This window comes from Oncorhynchus tshawytscha, linkage group LG01 (assembly GCF_018296145.1).
Source record: "Oncorhynchus tshawytscha isolate Ot180627B linkage group LG01, Otsh_v2.0, whole genome shotgun sequence".
In the NCBI taxonomy this organism is placed as follows: domain Eukaryota; kingdom Metazoa; phylum Chordata; class Actinopteri; order Salmoniformes; family Salmonidae; genus Oncorhynchus; species Oncorhynchus tshawytscha.
Window position 1 is genome coordinate 29282726 of NC_056429.1, and position 17251 is coordinate 29299976.

The 17251-nt window shown below is 46.0% G+C and overlaps 1 protein-coding gene across 1 annotated transcript in view; it reads right to left on the minus strand.

Annotated features, from left to right (window-relative positions):
* The window catches only part of LOC112248996 (palladin-like), a 102343-nt gene that overhangs the window by 66184 nt on the left and 18908 nt on the right, over positions 1-17251 (minus strand). The window contains 8 exon segments of the mRNA XM_042320136.1: positions 7692-8034; positions 10343-10483; positions 11532-11555; positions 11731-11872; positions 13888-13953; positions 14118-14235; positions 16520-16586; positions 16872-17047. Of these exon segments, the coding sequence (XP_042176070.1) occupies positions 7692-8034; positions 10343-10483; positions 11532-11555; positions 11731-11872; positions 13888-13953; positions 14118-14235; positions 16520-16586; positions 16872-16971 (1001 nt within the window). The 5' untranslated portion in view covers positions 16972-17047.

Sequence of the window (17251 nt, forward strand, 5' to 3'; positions counted from 1 at the left end):
TTCCTATATGTGAGGAATGGATTCTCTGCATTATCTCCTACCTGATGGCAGTAGGTACAACGACTCGCTCACCTCTAAAGATAACACCATTTTGCACACTCAGCTCATCTCTGTTGTGAAAATACATGGCTATTTCCAAGGGTACATGTTCTTTCACTTCAGGCCACCCCTGCAGTATCACATGTTTCAGTGTCTGAAGCTCCCGGTCCAGCTCAGTGGCTCTTTGGATGGCCTTTAGTCTCTCGCTTGACACAGGGTGGTAGTGTATCATATTGACTGATTCCACTTCGACCTCCACAGGGCCTCTGTTGTCTTGTTCTGTGAGGTACGCCCTGCTCAGGGTGTTGGCCAGCACCACATGCTTTCCAGGAACGTATCGGAGACCGACCTCGTAGTTTTGGAGTCTCATGAGCATGCATTGTAATCTTTTTGGTGCTCTGAGGAGAGGCTTCGTCAGGATTCTCTCTAGAGGCTTTTGATCTGACTGCACTTCCACAGTTCATCCATATATGAGTTGGTGGAACCTCTCAATGCCAAACACCACTGCAAGCAGCTCCTTCTCTATCTGTGCATACCCTTTTTCAGTCTCTGTCTGGGCTCTTCTGGCATATGCTATTGGTTGTTTTCTCTGCATCAAGGCTGCTCCTAACCCACTCTTTGAAGCATCACATTGTAATACACGCTGCTCTGTTGGGTTGTAGTATTTCAGCACAGGGGTCTGTGCAATGGTATCCCTGATTTTATTGAAAGCCTGCTCATGTCTCTCTGACCACTCCCACAGTGAGTTCTTGTGCGTTAGCTGTCGCAGTGGCTCGCAGAGCTCCGTGGTGTGGCTGCAGAACTTGGCTAAGTATTTCACCATGCCCAGGAAGCGCTGCATCCCCTGCACATCTGTAGGCCTAGGCATCTGTCTGATGGCTGTCACTTTTCCTGGGTACACTTTCAACCCCTCTGATGTTAGCAGGTGGCCAATGTAAGGTACTTCCGTCAGCCTGAGCTGCAGCTTCTCCGAATTCAGCTTGATATTGAGCTTCCTGCATCTGTCCAGGAGCATTCTCAGGTTTTTGAAATGGTCCAGAGTCGCCGCTTCACTGTTGCCTCCTTCGCCCACAATCAGGATGTCATCTGCAATGATTTTGACTCCTGGAAGACCTTACATTGCCTGCTTCAACTTCCTCTGAATGGTCTCTGGGGCTGGACTGATTCCCATTGGCATGCACAGCCACCTGTAGCGTCACATGGGAGTAGAGAACACGGTGAGATAGCTGGATTCCTCCTCCAGTTCCACATGCCAAAATCCGTTTTTTTACATCACAAACAGAGAACACGCATGCTCTGTTCAGATCTGGCAGCACGTCTTCAATAGTTGGAAGTGGGTAATGGCTCCTCTTGAGCGCCTTGTTGAGAGGTTTTGGATCAAGACACACTCTTAGTTACCCAGATGGTTTCTTCACTACGATCAGGCTGCTAATCCAATCTGTGCTTTTTTCAACTGCTTTTATCATCCTTCTTTCCTCTAGACCACTGAGCTCCTATTTGAGTGGTTTATATAGTGCTACTGGCACTCTTCTCTGGCAGCTGGACGGGCTTCACTCGCTCATCCACTTCCAGCTTCAGTTTGTCGGGGAAGCATCCATCTCCCTGGAATACATCAGAGTAGTCCTGTTTAATTTGCTCTTTAGTCCAGGATCCTGTTGTTTTCTCGATGGCCAGAATGTTGTGGTGCTGCACAGTAATCAACTCCATTGCCTGGATAGCCTTACTGCCTAGAATGGGCCTGAGCACGTTCTTGTTGCGTGAATTGATCACTTTAAGTGTGCACTTCCCCAGTGGCGTCAGAGTGTTCTTGTTATACATCACCAATACCTGACTGCAGGGCTTTAGGTGACTGTCTTTTGTGAGGTTTACAGGGATAACATTACAACTAGCACCACAATCTAGCTGAAATCTGACTGACTTTTTTTGTTGACCAGCATGGTTATAAAGAGAGCTGCATTGGGTCTGCGGTTTTCTCCTGCACCACGTTGATGCTCTCTGACTTTGGCCCTAGTGTGATACAGAGAACATCCTCACCGCTCTCTGAGTCAGAGGGTCTCACAAATCTCTCTGCCTTTTTCGCAAATGAGATAATATAGTAGCTTCACTTTGTAGTCATCAGGTTTTTCTCCCATTGTAAGAGCCATGTACAAATTGAATTCCTCTTTACATCTTTTCCAGGTCAGTGCTAAATTACAATCATCAAAGTCTGTTTCCCGGAGGTGTCAGTGCATTTTCCATGGCGATTTCTTTGTAGAATTGAATGTTAGCTACTCACGAATCTGCTTGTATCCAACAGCCAGCAAGCTGTTAGCATAGAGTCACTCACGATAGCCAGCTAACGTTGGCGTTCGGCACGATGACTAGCTTGTAAACGCGGCACTTTTCCAAACTGCTGCCTGGGATATATTCTTAATTTACATTGATGAGATCCAGGTTCTTTTAAGTACCGCTGGCACCATGTTTCAATATGCTTTGTGGTGTAGTCACGGCAGACAAAGGTATATAATTAAGCAAACTTTACTAGGCATGTTGTCAACCAGCACACGAATAAGGTAAGTAACAATTGGTTTCCGTTTCCTGTGTAACATCAATATGAGTAACCTCAATATTGCTACACTATTGACATGCTTGTTGAGGTATGCAGTGCAGGTAAATGCTGGAAGTGTGGACAGAGCCTGTGTTTGGTGTTTCCAGCCTGGTATATTTATGCAAATGAGGAACATATCATTTTCTTTCTTTAACAAAAAATATTTAAAAAAAATACCTGATACAGTGAGAAAATGTATATAAACTCAGCAAAAAAAGAAACCTCTCACTGTCAACTGCGTTTATTTTCAGCAAATTTAACGTGCAAATATTTGTATGAACATAACAAGATTCAACAACTGAGACATAAACTGAACAAGTTCCACAGACATGTGTCTAACAGAAATGGAGTAGTGTGTCCCTGAACAAAGGGGGGGATCAAAATCAAAAGTAACAGTCAGTATCTGGTGTGGCCACCAACTGCATTAAGTACTGCAGTGCATCTCCTCCTCATGGACTGCACCAGATTTGCCAGTTCTTGCTGTGAGATGTTACCCCACTCTTCCACCAAGGCACCTGCAAGTTCCTGGACATTTCTGGGGGAGAATGGCCCTAACCCTCACCCTCCGATCCAACAGGTCCCAGACGTGCTCAATGGGATTGAGATCCGGGCTCTTGCTGGCCATGGCAGAACACTGACATTCCTGTCTTGCAGGAAATCACGCACAGAATGAGCAGTATGCCTGGTGGCATTGTCATGCTGGAGGGTCATGTCAGGATGAGCCTGCAGGAAGGGTACCACATGAGGGAGGAGGATGTCTTCCCTGTAACGCACAGCGTTGAGATTGCCTGCAATGACAACAAGCTCAGTCCGATGATGCTGTGACAGACCATGACGGACCCTCAACCTCCAAATCGATCCCGCTCCAAAGTACAGGCCTCGTTGTAACTAGAGGTCGACCAATTAATCGGAATGGCCGACTAATTACGGCCGATTTCGAGTTTTCATAACAATCGAAAATCTGTAATTTTGGATGCCGATTTTGCCGATTTTTATTATTATTAATTTTTTTTTTTTTACACCTTTATTTAATCTTTATTTAACTAGGCAAGTCAGTTAAGAACACATTCTTATTTTCAATGATGGCCTAGGAACGGTGGGTTAACTGCCTTGTTCAGGGACAGAACGCAGTAAGAAGCCAAGGTAAACTTAATCAATCATAATCACTAGTTATAACTACACATGGTTGATGATGATATTACTAGTTTATCTAGTGTGTTCTGCGTTGCATATAATCGATGCAGTGCGCATTCGCGAAAAAGGACTGTCGTTGCTCCAACGTGTACCTAACCATAAACACCAATGCCTTTCTTAAAATCATTATACAGAAGTATATATTTTTAAACCTGCATATTTAGCTAAAAGAAATCCAGGTTAGCATGCAATATTAACCAGGTGAAATTGTAATTTCACTTGCGTTCATTGCACGCAGAAGTCAGGGTATATGCAACAGTTTGGGCCACCTGGCTCATTGCGAACTAATTTGCCAGAATTTTACGTAATTATGACATAACATTGAAGGTTGTGCAATGTAACAGGAATATTTAGACTGATGGATGCCACCCGTTAGATAAAATACGGAACGGTTCCGTATTTCACTGAAAGAATAAACATCTTGTTTTCGAGATGATATTTTCCGGATTTGACCATATTAATGACCAAAGGCTCGCATTTCTGTGTGTCATCATGTTATAATTAAGTCTATGATTTGATAGAGCAGTCTGACTGAGCGATGGTCGGCACCAGCAGGCTCATAAGCAGTCATTCAAACAGCACTTTTGTGCGTTTTGCCAGCAGCTCTGCTGTTTATGACTTCAAGCCTATCAACTCCCGAGATTAGGCTGGTGTAACGATGTGATGTGAAATGGCTAGCTAGTTAGCTGGGTGCGCGCTAATAGCGTTTCAAACGTCACTCGCTCTGAGACTTGGAGTAGTTGTTCACCTTGCTCTGCATGCTCTGCACACTGCGTCGAGGGTGGCTGTTGTCGTTGTGTTCCTGGTTCGAGCCCAGGTAGGAGCGAGGAGAGGTATGGAAGCTATACTGTTACACTGGCAATACTAAAGTGCCTATAAGAACATCCAATAGTCAAAGGTATATGAAATACAAATGGTATAGAGATAAATAGTCCTATAATTCCTATAATAACTACAACCTAAAACTTCTTACCTGGGAATATTGAAGACTCATGTTAAAAGGAATCCCCAGCTTTCATATGTTCTCATGTTCTGAGCAAAGAATTTAAACGTTAGCTTTTTTACATGGCACATACTGCACTTTTACTTTCTTCTCCAACACTTTGTTTTTGCATTATTTAAACCAAATTGAACATGTTTCATTATTTATTTGAGGCTAAATAGATTTTATTGATGTATTATATTAAGTTAAAATAAGTCTTCATTCAGTATTGTTGTAAATGTCATTATTACAAATACATTTTAAAAATCGGCCGATTATCGGCTTTTTTTGTCCTCCAATAATCAGTATCGGTATCGGCATTGAAAAATCATATTCGGTCGACCTCTAGTTGTAACGCTCATTCCTTCAACGATAAACACAAATCCAACCATCACCCCCGGTGAGACAAAACCACGACTCGTCAGTGACGAGCACTTTTTGCCAGTCCTGTCTGATCAAGCAACGGTGGGTTTGTGCCCATAGGCGACGTTGTTGCCAGTGATGTCTGGTGAGGACCTGCCTTACAACAGGCCTACAAGCCCTCAGTCCAGCCTCTCTCATCCTTCTAATTTCTATGAAGTAGCAGTATCTTTGAAAGATAAGGTCCTGAAAAAGGGCCGTTTCTTTTTTTGCTGAGTTTATGAGTGCATTGTATGATTTTCTTTTTTTACATTTGACAATAAATTGAATACCCACCAAAATCCCTGGGGCCTCATTTATCAATCATGCTTAGGCACACATTTGTGCGTAAACCATGCGTGGAATCATTTCAAGTCAAATTCAATCAAATCTATTTCTAAAGCCCTTTTTACATCAGCCGATGTGAGATTGATCAATATGAATGTTTGCTTGAGAGTGTGCGCACAGACATGACCATGCGTATGCACAGTGCAAGGTGGTGGAATAAAGGAACTGCTTGTCAAGGGTAGAATGGGGGAAACATATATTGAAAATGTGTGAAATTGTGAGTTATAATTAAATAATTTTTCAATTTCATTGTATTTCCATTGTGATTTCATGCAACATATCTTGACATGCTATTTAATTAGACCACATCAGTGCATTTGTTACAATAACAATCCATAGAAAGTACAGTCATTTGTTAAATGAGAGGTACGTGTGAAAGTGAAACCATTGTTGAAACACTATAAAAGACTGAGATGTACTGAGAAATTGAATGAGAGATGTCTGATCTTGCTCTTTTGGAAAATTTGGCAAATGTATTTCGCAGAGAGCACGTTTTTAGAGACAGGTGGGACATTTTCTGCAGATTGTACCGATTGGCTCATCAGATATCGTTTCCAAAAAAACTGTCTCATAGGATTTTTGCAAGGATTTAAGACCTACTTTAAAAAGGCAAACATGTGCCATTCCTGTGCACATCCAAGTGATATCCACCCTTGGGTTCTTGGCAACGGGCACTTTTCAGCGGGAGTTTGTCAATCGGCATCTCACAGCCCTCGATGAGCCAATGTATGGGATGAAATCATCAGCAAAATGAACAGCAACACTTACAATTTCTATACACCATTGTACAACAGGTTGATGTCAAGAGGTGTTTCTTTGCCATGATGCCATCATTGGGTTCCCAAATACGAACGGACCAATAGACTGCACCCACATCACCATAAAAACCACCATCCCAAAACGATTGAAACTATATTGAACAGAAAAGGTTTCCATTGTTTACGTGCAGGTAAAAGGTTATGTGATGCGCAAAAGACGCTGCTGAATGTGGTGGCAACAATGTTCGCTTAGCGCTGAGGATGGACGGCTTAATGGTGAGTGTTGTCTACTCAGGTGAAGTATATTTGCCATTGCTAAAGCAACTCATGGTCCTCTCTTTGTAGCTACAACTGAGCGAGCCAAATAAAACCTTTTGGCTGTACTCAATCTCTGACACTAGCACCTCTATTTCCATCTATGAAATGTTTTTATTTGTTTGGTTTTGAACAACGGTTGGTATTTATCAATGGTGATTGTTACGTGCGTAACACTGATCTCCCATCGGTGTGCATATGACCCTTGTTAAATCACACTTTTTTCAATGTGGTAGTATTTTGAATAGTTTCTACTCTATATTGATCAATTAAGCCACTGAACGTTTAATTCAGTCAATATCTAATGGATTATATAAATCCTAAAAGTTTGGATTATCTTCATCCATCTCCTAACTGTTGCATTTTTAAAAAATTTGATGATCATTGCTACAGCAAGCCCTGCAACAGGGACAGTCACAATTTTTTTAACCTTTATTTAACTAGGCAAGTCTAGGCAAATTAAGAACAAATTCTTATTTACAATGACCGCCTACCAGCGAACAGTGGATTAACTGCTTTCTTCAGGGGCAGAATGAGAGATTTTTTACCTCGTCAGCTCTGGGATATGATCCAGCAACCTTTCGGTTACTGGCCCAACGCTCTAACCGCTAGGCTACCTGCCACCCCAAATAACAACATACAAAAGCCATACAAAGACCATCAAAGCTCTACAGCCCTGTAACATCACAGACATCATACCCGCTGCCTACACTATAATACACACAGGGAGGCCATACAGACAGAGCAGGGGTCCTGGGCGTGCACACAGGAGTCATACAAAGACAATAGGAGCCATCCAACGGAACAGAAGCCATACAAACAGATCCGTTTTGAGCCGCAAAGCAGCTGCCAGCCAGGCCATCTCTGGCACACAAACACAGCACTGACATGGCACTGACACCATAAAGAGACCGGAATGCTTTTGTTCACAATGCTGGGATTCCCCTTTCAAAAGCTGAAAACACCCAGCTCCCTGATCAACAATCCAATCCCTTACTATGGGAATCATGATGCCGGCTCAATCAGCCATCATCTATGACAAGGGTGATGGCAGGATGGGTGTACTCACAGTTTGGGCTTGTTGGGCAGCGGAGGGGCTTCCTTCACCGGGGGTGGAGACATCTTGGCTGGGTCTAGGAAGTCTGGCCGGGGCTCTGGTGGAGGTAGGCTGAAGGAGGGCTGAGGCTGGCCCTCCATGTTGGGGTACATGTGGGAGTGCGGCAGGACTGACACACTGGGCCAGATCTCCAGCTCGTTGACATGGAAACCCTCTGCGCTGGCACTGGGTGGGGTCTTGGGCGGTACCTCCAATAGGCTGATCTCTGTGGGCGGGGGTGGGGGGAAGGCCTGGGCATCCTCGAAGGCAGAGTTATCGCCGGATGCCACACCGTCCCTGTCTGATTCGTACACCGCTAGAGGGAGAGAGACCAGGAGTGAGTAGAGGTTTACCCCAAGCAGAGCCCTACCCCCTCCTCTTCACAGTGCACTAGCATATCCTCCCCTCCCCTTTTCCTAACATAGTACACTAATATTACCTCCAGCAGAGCCCAGCTGACCCCCATCCTCACATACCCCACTAACATGGCAGCTCTAAATTAAGTTAGAATGCGATCTAAAGTAGCAGCTGTGTCTAGTCAGCCTGTTTGTCTTGAGGAGCTCTTGATGTAATCCCTGTTTATTTGGCCTGTGGATTTCCTCTGATTGCGTGGTGAACTGAGAGTACACAGAGAGAATAAACACTCCTCCCTTCTCCCACAGAGATATATAGTGTTCACGACCTAACTAGCCTATTTCTTCCTCCTCTCCTCTCCTCCCCCTCTTCTTTTCTTCTCATCCTCATATAGATCGAAGATTATCCAGGATAATAAAAAGGACCAGAGGAAATACCACACAGGGATCCAGTTCGGAGCCAAAACCACTCGACCTCCCAGGCTGACTGCCTATTGGTAACCATTGACATGAACCAGAGGTACACGAGCCCTCGTCATTGAACCAGATGTACAGTGCATTCGGAAAGTATTCAAACCCCTTGACTTTTTCAACATTTTGTTCCGTTACAGCCTTATTCCAAAATGGGTTAAATAAATAAAAATCCTCATCAATCTACACACAAGGCCCCATAATGACAAAGCGTTTTTAGAAATGTTTGCAAATGCATAAAACATTTAAAACAGAAATACCTTATTTACATAAGTATTCAGACCCTTTGCAACGAGACTCCAAATTGTGCTCAGGTGCATCCTGTTTCCATTGATCATCCTTGAGATGTTTCTACAACTTGATCGGAGTCCACCTGTGGTAAATTCAATTGATTGGACATGATTTGTAAAGGCACACAACTGTCAATGTAAGGTCCCACAGTTGACAGTGCATGTCAGAGCAAAAACCAAGCCATGAGGTCAAAGAAATTGTCCGTAGAGCTCCGAGACAGGATTGTGTTGAGGCACAGATCTGGGGAAGGCTACCAAAACATTTCTGAGGCATTGAAGGTCCCCAAGAACACAGTGGCCTCCATCATTCTTAAATTGAAGAAGTTTGGAACCACCAAGACTCTTCCTAGAGCTGGCCGCCAGGCCAAACTGAGCAATGGGAGGAGAAGGGCCTTGGACAGGAAGGTGACCAAGAACCCGATGGTCACTCTGACAAAGCTCCAGAGTTCCTCTGTGGAGATGGGAGAACCATCCAGAAGGACAACCAACTCTACAGCACTCCATCAATCAAGCATTTATTGTAGAGTGGCCAGACAGAAGCCACTCCTCAGTCAAAGGCACATGACAGCCGCTTGGAGTTTGCCATAAGGCACCTAAAGTCTCTCAGACCATGAGAAACAATATTCTCTGGTCTAATGAAATCAAGATTGAACTCTTTGGCCTGAATGCCGAGCGTCACGTCTGGAGGAAACCTGGCACCATCCCTACGGTGAAGCATGGTGGTGGCAGCATCATGCTGTGGGGATGTTTTTCAGCGGCAGGGACTGGGAGACTAGTCAGGATCAAGGGAATGATGAGCAGAGCAAAGTACAGAGAGATCCTTGATGAAAACCATCTCCAGAGCGCTGAGGACCTCAGACTGGGGTGAAGGTTTGCTTTCCAACAGGACAACAACCCTAAGCACACAGCCAAGACAATGCAGAAGTGGCTTCTTAACAAGTCTCTGAATGTCCTTGAGTGGCCCAACCAGAGCCTGGACTTGAACGTGATCTAACATCTCTGGAGAGACCTGAAAATAGCTGCGTAGCAACTCTCTCCATCCAAACTGACAGAGCTTGTGAGGATCTACAGAGAAGAATGGTAGAAACTCCCCAAATACAGGTGTGCCAAACTTGTAGCGTCATACCCAAGAAGTACTGAGTAAAGGGTCTGAATACTTATGTAAACGTGATATTTCAGTTTGAGTTTTTTCGCCCAAAAATGTCTACAAACCTGTTATTGCTTTGTCATCATGGGATATTGTGTGTAGATTGATGAGCAAAAAAAACAATGTAATCAATTTTAGAATAAGGCTGTAGCGTAACAAAATATGGAAAAAGTCAAAGGGTCTGAATACTTTCCCGAATGCGCTGTACAGTACCAAAACTCTGCATAAACTACAACATTTAAAGTTTAAAGTTGAAGTCAATTACACTAAAGGCAAATTCACCTATAAGTTGCTACAAGTTATACAAACTGTCCTGATGGTAAATTTTCTGTAACTGTGAATACAATAATGATGGTAACTCACCTGTGGGAGTGTTGAAGGCTCCTCCAGTGACAGAGAGTTGGGCTGTGCTGCTGACGGAGCCGTAAAGGTTAGTTGCAGTGCAGCAGAACTGACCTCCATCGTCAGGGAAGGCCTCAGCTATGACCAGCGTACATATCTCCTCTGGAAGAAACAATTACAACTCTCATCAAATCACTGTGGTAGCAGTGACACAGTGTTGCAACTAAAATATATATTTCTGGTGGGCAGTATAAGGACAGTTGTATGGCTGAAAGAGAAGTGTGTAAAATTTGAATGAGACAGACGCTGACTCTTTAAGACAGGTTTAATAGACATTTACACAGCCACAGAAAAGAGTGGCAGGTTTACTATCCATATGTTTGTAGTTGGAGGTAAGACAGACATATGATAGACAGTTAGACATATGGTATGTACATGTTAGACAGGAGACTGACAGTTAGATGTGACTCACTGCCTAGGAAGAGACTAAAGAGCAGACATGGTTGGAGGGTAGAGAGACAAACTGACTGACACACACACCGCTCTGAATATGTAGGAAGTAGAAAAACAGACAGACAGACAGACAGACAGACACAGACAGACAGACAGACAGACAGACAGACAGACAGACAGACAGACAGACAGACAGACAGACAGACAGACAGACAGACAGACAGACAGACAGACAGACAGACAGACAGACAGACAGACAGACAGACAGACAGACAGACAGACAGACAGACAGACAGACAGACAGACAGACAGACAGACAGACAGACAGACAGACAGACAGACAGACAGACAGACAGACAGGTGTTGAGAGATGTCTGTAGTGTGACTCACAGGGTTTTTGTGAGAGCTTGGCGGTAACACCTGATGTATCTTATTAGTCACACCACCTCAGACTGGAAAAAGTCTGTGTGTAAATATGTGTGTGAGAGTTTGTGTACTCCTGTCAGGGTTTAGTAGGGATTCCCTCTTACTGTGCCAGACTAGTTTTAAGGCCTTACACCCTTTTTCATCAAATCCAGGTGAACAGGAGATGACATCATCCCAGTGCAAAAGTGACATCACAGACTGACACAACAGATAGATTGAGGACGGTTTGGATGGATGGTGGAGCTGACAGGAGTTGACATATGGCTGGGACATTGTTGATGACAACAACATGACTGAAAATGACATATGGAGGAAGTGAGGTTCCTCTTACCTGGCTCTGCTGCAGACCGTGGCTCTGTGTTTCACATGATATCAAAGGAAGTGAGGGAGAGGAGGTAAAGAACAGAGAGAGGGAGGGAGTTAGACTCATAAGTCACAATCCTTTTTTTTTACTCGTCGATGCTATGTGGGTCTAACTCTGGGTCCAGCCACCACCAATAAGTATTCTGACTCTACTGAGAATGTCTCACTTTTCTGCAGGATGCGGAAGTCTGGAGAGTCCTGGATGACCTGTCCCTGTCTGAACCACTGGACCTGCAGAGGAGGACTGCCTCGAACCCTGCACTCCAAAACCACCACCTGACCCTCTGACGCCTGGGCATCCTGTAAGAGCTGGATGGGGAGAGAGAGAGAGACAGAGAGCGAGAGAGAGCGAGAGAGAGAGAGAGAGAGAGAGACAGAGAGAGAGACAGAGAGAGAGACAGAGAGAGAGACAGAGAGAGAGACAGAGAGAGACACACAGAGACAGAGAGACACAGAGAGAGAGAGAGAGACAGAGAGAGAGACAGAGAGAGAGAGACAGAGAGAGAGTGACACAGAGAGACAGAGAGAGAGAGAGAGAGAGAGATACAGAGAGAGAGAGAGACAGACAGAGAGACAGAGAGAGAGAAAGTTAGTTGCAGGAAGGTAGAGAATTAAGGTGAGATAGATTAAATGGAGATGGGGGGGGTGAGGTAAAGAAGAGAACGTAAAGGAGGAAGGGTCCGGGGTAGACACATGAGAGAGAGGAGGAGGAGAAAGGGTCCGGGGTAGACACATGAGAGAGAGGAGGAGGAGAAAGGGTCCGGGGTAGACACATGAGAGAGAGAGAGGAGGAGAAAGGGTCCGGGGTAGACACATGAGAGAGAGAAGGAGGAGAAAGGGTCCGGGGTAGACACATGAGAGAGAGAGGAGGAGAAAGGGTCCGGGGTAGACACATGAGAGAGAGAAGGAGGAGAAAGGGCCCGGGGTAGACACATGAGAGAGAGAGGAGGAGAAAGGGTCCGGGGTAGACACATGAGAGAGAGAGGAGGAGAAAGGGTCCGGGGTAGACACATGAGAGAGAGAGGAGGAGAAAGGGTCCGGGGTAGACACATGAGAGAGAGAGGAGGAGAAAGGGTCCGGGGTAGACACATGAGAGAGAGAGGAGGAGAAAAGGTCCGGGGTAGACACATGAGAGAGAGAGGGAGGAGAAAGGGTCCGGGGTAGACACATGAGAGAGAGAGGAGGAGAAAGGGTCCGGGGTAGACACATGAGAGAGAGAGGAGGAGAAAGGGTCCAGGGTAGACACATGAGAGAGAGGAGGAGAAAGGGTCCGGGGTAGACACATGAGAGAGAGAGGAGGAGAAAGAGACGTGGGAAGGAAGAAAGGGTAAGAAAGTGGGAGAGAAGGGAATTAATGAAGACGTAGAGGAAGATGACAACACAGTGTCAGTGAGCAGAACAGAACACCACACTGTGGAGTGGGAGGCCATCAGACACTGTCCCCATTTACAGCACTCGGTTTCACTAAAGGACAGAGCAGGGCTCTTCTCCAGACAATCCTGTGACGGCTTCTAGTGTTGCAGTCAGAGAGGCAGGAAGCCATCCATTGAGAGGCCAAGGCAGCATTGTGTTACCTCTCCAACCAGTCAACAAGTCTCACAGTGAAAGGACTCATCTATCAGCAACTGAAACTCCCTCTTTGTGTGTGGAGGAGGTCATGTGTGAGTGTGTGTCTGTATATTTTGGAACGACCTGGGTGGAATATGTGTGTGTGCGTGTGTTTACGACTCTATGTGTGACTGTTCGTGTGTGAATGTGTATGTGTTTGTCTACAGTATGTGTGTGTGTGTCTGTGTGTGTGTGTGTGTGTGTGTGTGTGTGTGTGTGTGTGTGTGTGTGTGTGTGTGTGTGTGTGTGTGTGTGTGTGTGTGCGTGCGTGACAGCGTGACAGCCAGGGTGACATCACACCCCTGACTTCACCCACTTGTTGAGATGATTAAAGCCCTTCAGCTCCTGGCGGAGGGGGTGAAGACAAACAAATGTCTTTCAGTAATGAACTGGAAAATGTAGTCTTCAGGGATGGATGGGAGTGAAACTCTCCTGTTTGATGCTCTGCCACTTACATGCCACCATCACACACACAACCCGACACATGGCCCGAGGTGGACTGGGGGAGAGGAGGGGAAGAGGTGTGGGTTCCAGAACAGTTAAACCAGGAGACAGGAGCGCTCCGGCCCTTCGTCTAACTGTAATGTTTTATCAGGCCACCGCCAGTGAAAGCCACTGTCCTATCCTGTGTTATTCCAGGGAGATGGAGCATGCAATTGTCTGCACATATGTGTGTGTGATGCATAACTTTGCCATAATTCCAGATGTAGTCGTACCTTGGTGAAGATAGGGGGCGTTGTGACAGAACCATCACCATGTAGTGAAGAAACTGGACTCCGCATCTGGAGGACAAGATAATCTGACCATCAACATCCACCTTGAGAAATTGTTGTGTTTTCAATTTTAAGACAGATCATATACTGCTGTGTGTGTGTGTGTGTGTGTGTGTGTGTGTGTGTGTGTGTGTGTGTGTGTGTGTGTGTGTGTGTGTGTGTGTGTGTCCTACCCGGTGTTGAGGTGCAGATAGGGGCTGGACCAGGGTGAAGCGGTGAGGTACGGCCTCGGGGCTCGTGGGTGAAGGTGAATGAACAGACAGGGAGATTGAAGTTGTCTTCTTCTGGGACCTGAAACAGACACTGTATTAGGTCCGTTCCTCGGAGATGTCCACACGCTGACCGAGTGGCCATTTAGAGAGAGAGAACAAAACAGTGCAGTTAACGTATCACATTATCTGAGATAATAAAGATGTTGATGTCTAAAACACATTTCACTACTAAATACTCTTTACTTATTGCTCGCTCTTTGCAATAATGGTCTGCTCTCACACGTCTAATTCGATAGACACACAAAGTGGGCAGTTTGCACCTTATAAATGACTTTGGAGCCTATGAAAATGCTCCCCACAAGGACTAAGATGATGTCACTGAGAGTGAGAGCCAAGATGTTAATGTGTGAACAGAAGAGAGAATGGCAGAGTGAAGACAGGAAGGGAGAGTTGGGAAATACTCAGAGAGATACAGAGAGACAATGACAGAGAAAGATAAGAAAGCCAGATAACATGAGATGAGGAACCAAGGAATTCTGCACAAATATCCTCAGTATAGAAAGTAAAACATAAATAATGCATGCAGAGCAGAATCAGGCCGATACCCGCTAATCATCAAAATCCAGAAAAGAGCCGTTCAAGTCTACAACCACCTAAAAGGAAGCGATCACCTACAGAGAGATGAACCTGGAGAAGAGTCCCCTAAGCAAGCTCGTCCTGGGGCTCTGTTCACAAACACAAACAGATCCCACAGAGCCCCAGGAAAGCAACACAATTAGACCCAACCAAATTATGAGAAAACAAAAAGATAATTACTTGACCTATTAGAAAGAATTAACAAAACAACAGAGCAAACTTGAATGCTATTTGGCCCTAAACAGAGAGTACACAGTGGCAGAATACCTGACCGCTGTGACTGACCCAAACTTAAGGAAAGCTTTGACTATGTACAGACTCAGTGAGCATAGCCTTGCTATTGAGAGAAGCTGCCGTAGGCAGACCTGGCCCTCAAAATGAGGTGGAAACTGAGCTGCACTTCCTAACCTCCTGCCCAATGTATGACCATATTAGAGACACATATTTCCCTCAGATTACACAGACCCACAAAGAATTTGAAAACAAATCCAATTTTGTTTGCGTGAAATACCACAGTGTGCCATCACAGCAGCAAGATTTGTGACCTGTTGCCACAAGAAAAGGGCAACCAGAGAAGACCAAACACCATTGTAAAACTATTTGCAACACTGTATATAGTCTTAATATGACATGAAATGTCTCTATTCCTTTGGAACTTTTGTGAGTGTAATGTTTAGTGTTCATTGTTTATCTTACTTTTGTCTATTATCTATTTCACTTACTTTGGCCATGTACAAATATGTTTCCCATGCCAATAAAGACTTTTGATTTAATTGATTATATTACAGAAATAGGTCATAGGTAAAGAAACTGAGTGAATGAGTTTCGAGTTCTTAATGTCACGTGCACAAGTACAGTGAAATGCCTGTCTTACAAGCTCCAAGCCCAACAACGCAGTAATCAATACCAATGTAGCACAAAAATAAATGTACATATATGAAGAGAGAAAGAGAGAGAGAGAGAGAGAGAGGGAGGGAGGGAGGGAGGGAGGGAGGGAGGGAGGGAGGGAGGGAGGGAGGGAGGGAGGGAGGGAGGAGGGAGGAGGGAGGGAGGGAGGGAGGGAGGGAGGGAGGAGAGAGGGAGGGAGGGAGGGAGGGAGGGAGGGGAGGGAGGGAGGGAGGGAGGGAGGGAGGGAGGGAGGGAGGGAGGGAGGGAGGGAGGGAGGGAGGGAGGGAGGGAGGAGGGGGAGGGAGGGAGGGAGGAGGGGGAGGAGGGAGGGAGGGAGGGAGGGAGGGAGGGAGGGAGGGAGGGAGGGAGGGAGGGAGGGGGAGGGGGAGGGAGGGAGGGAGGGAGGGAGGGAGGGAGGGAGGGAGGGAGGGAGGGAGGGAGGGAGGGAGGAGGGGAGGGAGGAGGGGAGGGAGGGAGGGAGGGAGGGAGGGAGGAGGGAGGGAGGGAGGGAGGGAGGGAGGGAGGGAGGGAGGGAGGGAGGGAGGGAGGGAGAAGGCCTGTATAAGCTTTCAGGACCAGGGCAGGCAGCCTTTACCATATTAACCCATGGGGACCTCTCATTATCTAAACGAGCCAGGGTAAGAAAGGTCATTATAGGGGTTTATAGGTCTAGTTAAATTAGAGCAGGCAGCTAGCCTGATTACCACCTGGAGGGCCCAGCTAACCTGGACCCTACCACACAGTTAGGAAGGGGTTAAGGGTCACAAGGTGAGGGGTGGAGAGAGGGTCATGCTGAGACACTCGCACACACACACACGCACGGAGGCACACACACGTACTGAGGCATGACTCCTGATCTGGAATTTGTCAAAGATCCTTCTCCTTCTGAGTCTGAGGATGAAGCACCTAAACAGAGGTACAGAGGAACGGGGAAACAGAGACCTTTTAGTGGAGAGTTTACATGAATTCAAATGACATTCATTTGTTTGACAGTGAGCCCAGATATATTGGAGAAGTTGTACCGATGCACCACAGGAGGTTGGTGGCACCTTAATTGGGGAGGACGGGCTCCTGGTAATGGCTGGAGCAGAATTAGTGGAAACCATGTGTATGATGCCATTCCGTCTGCTCCTTTCCAGCCATTATTATGGGCCATTCTCCCCTCGGCAGCCTCCACTGCCATGCACTCACCCTCGATGTAGACCTCTGCCGAGGTGTTGTCAGCGCCGAGACTGTTGGAGGCAACGCAGGTGTAGCGCCCCGTGTCTTCCTCGAAGGCCTCAGCGATCATCAGCGTGTACAGGTCACCATCCCTCCAGATCTGGACGTCAGGACAGTTGTGTAGCTCCCGCCCCTCACAGAACCATCTGGACATAACAGATGGGGGTAAGAGGGAATTCTTCGCTTAAATACCATTGCTACAAACAGCCGTAGGCCCTACCAATGTGCTGACACAAGTAAGAGCCATTGCCCAACGTAGAACAATTGAATTGATTTCAGATTCTCAGATTAGCGGTTATAATCATGACTGTGAAGAATGTGATGGAGGTCTGCCAATCAGTCATTAATCA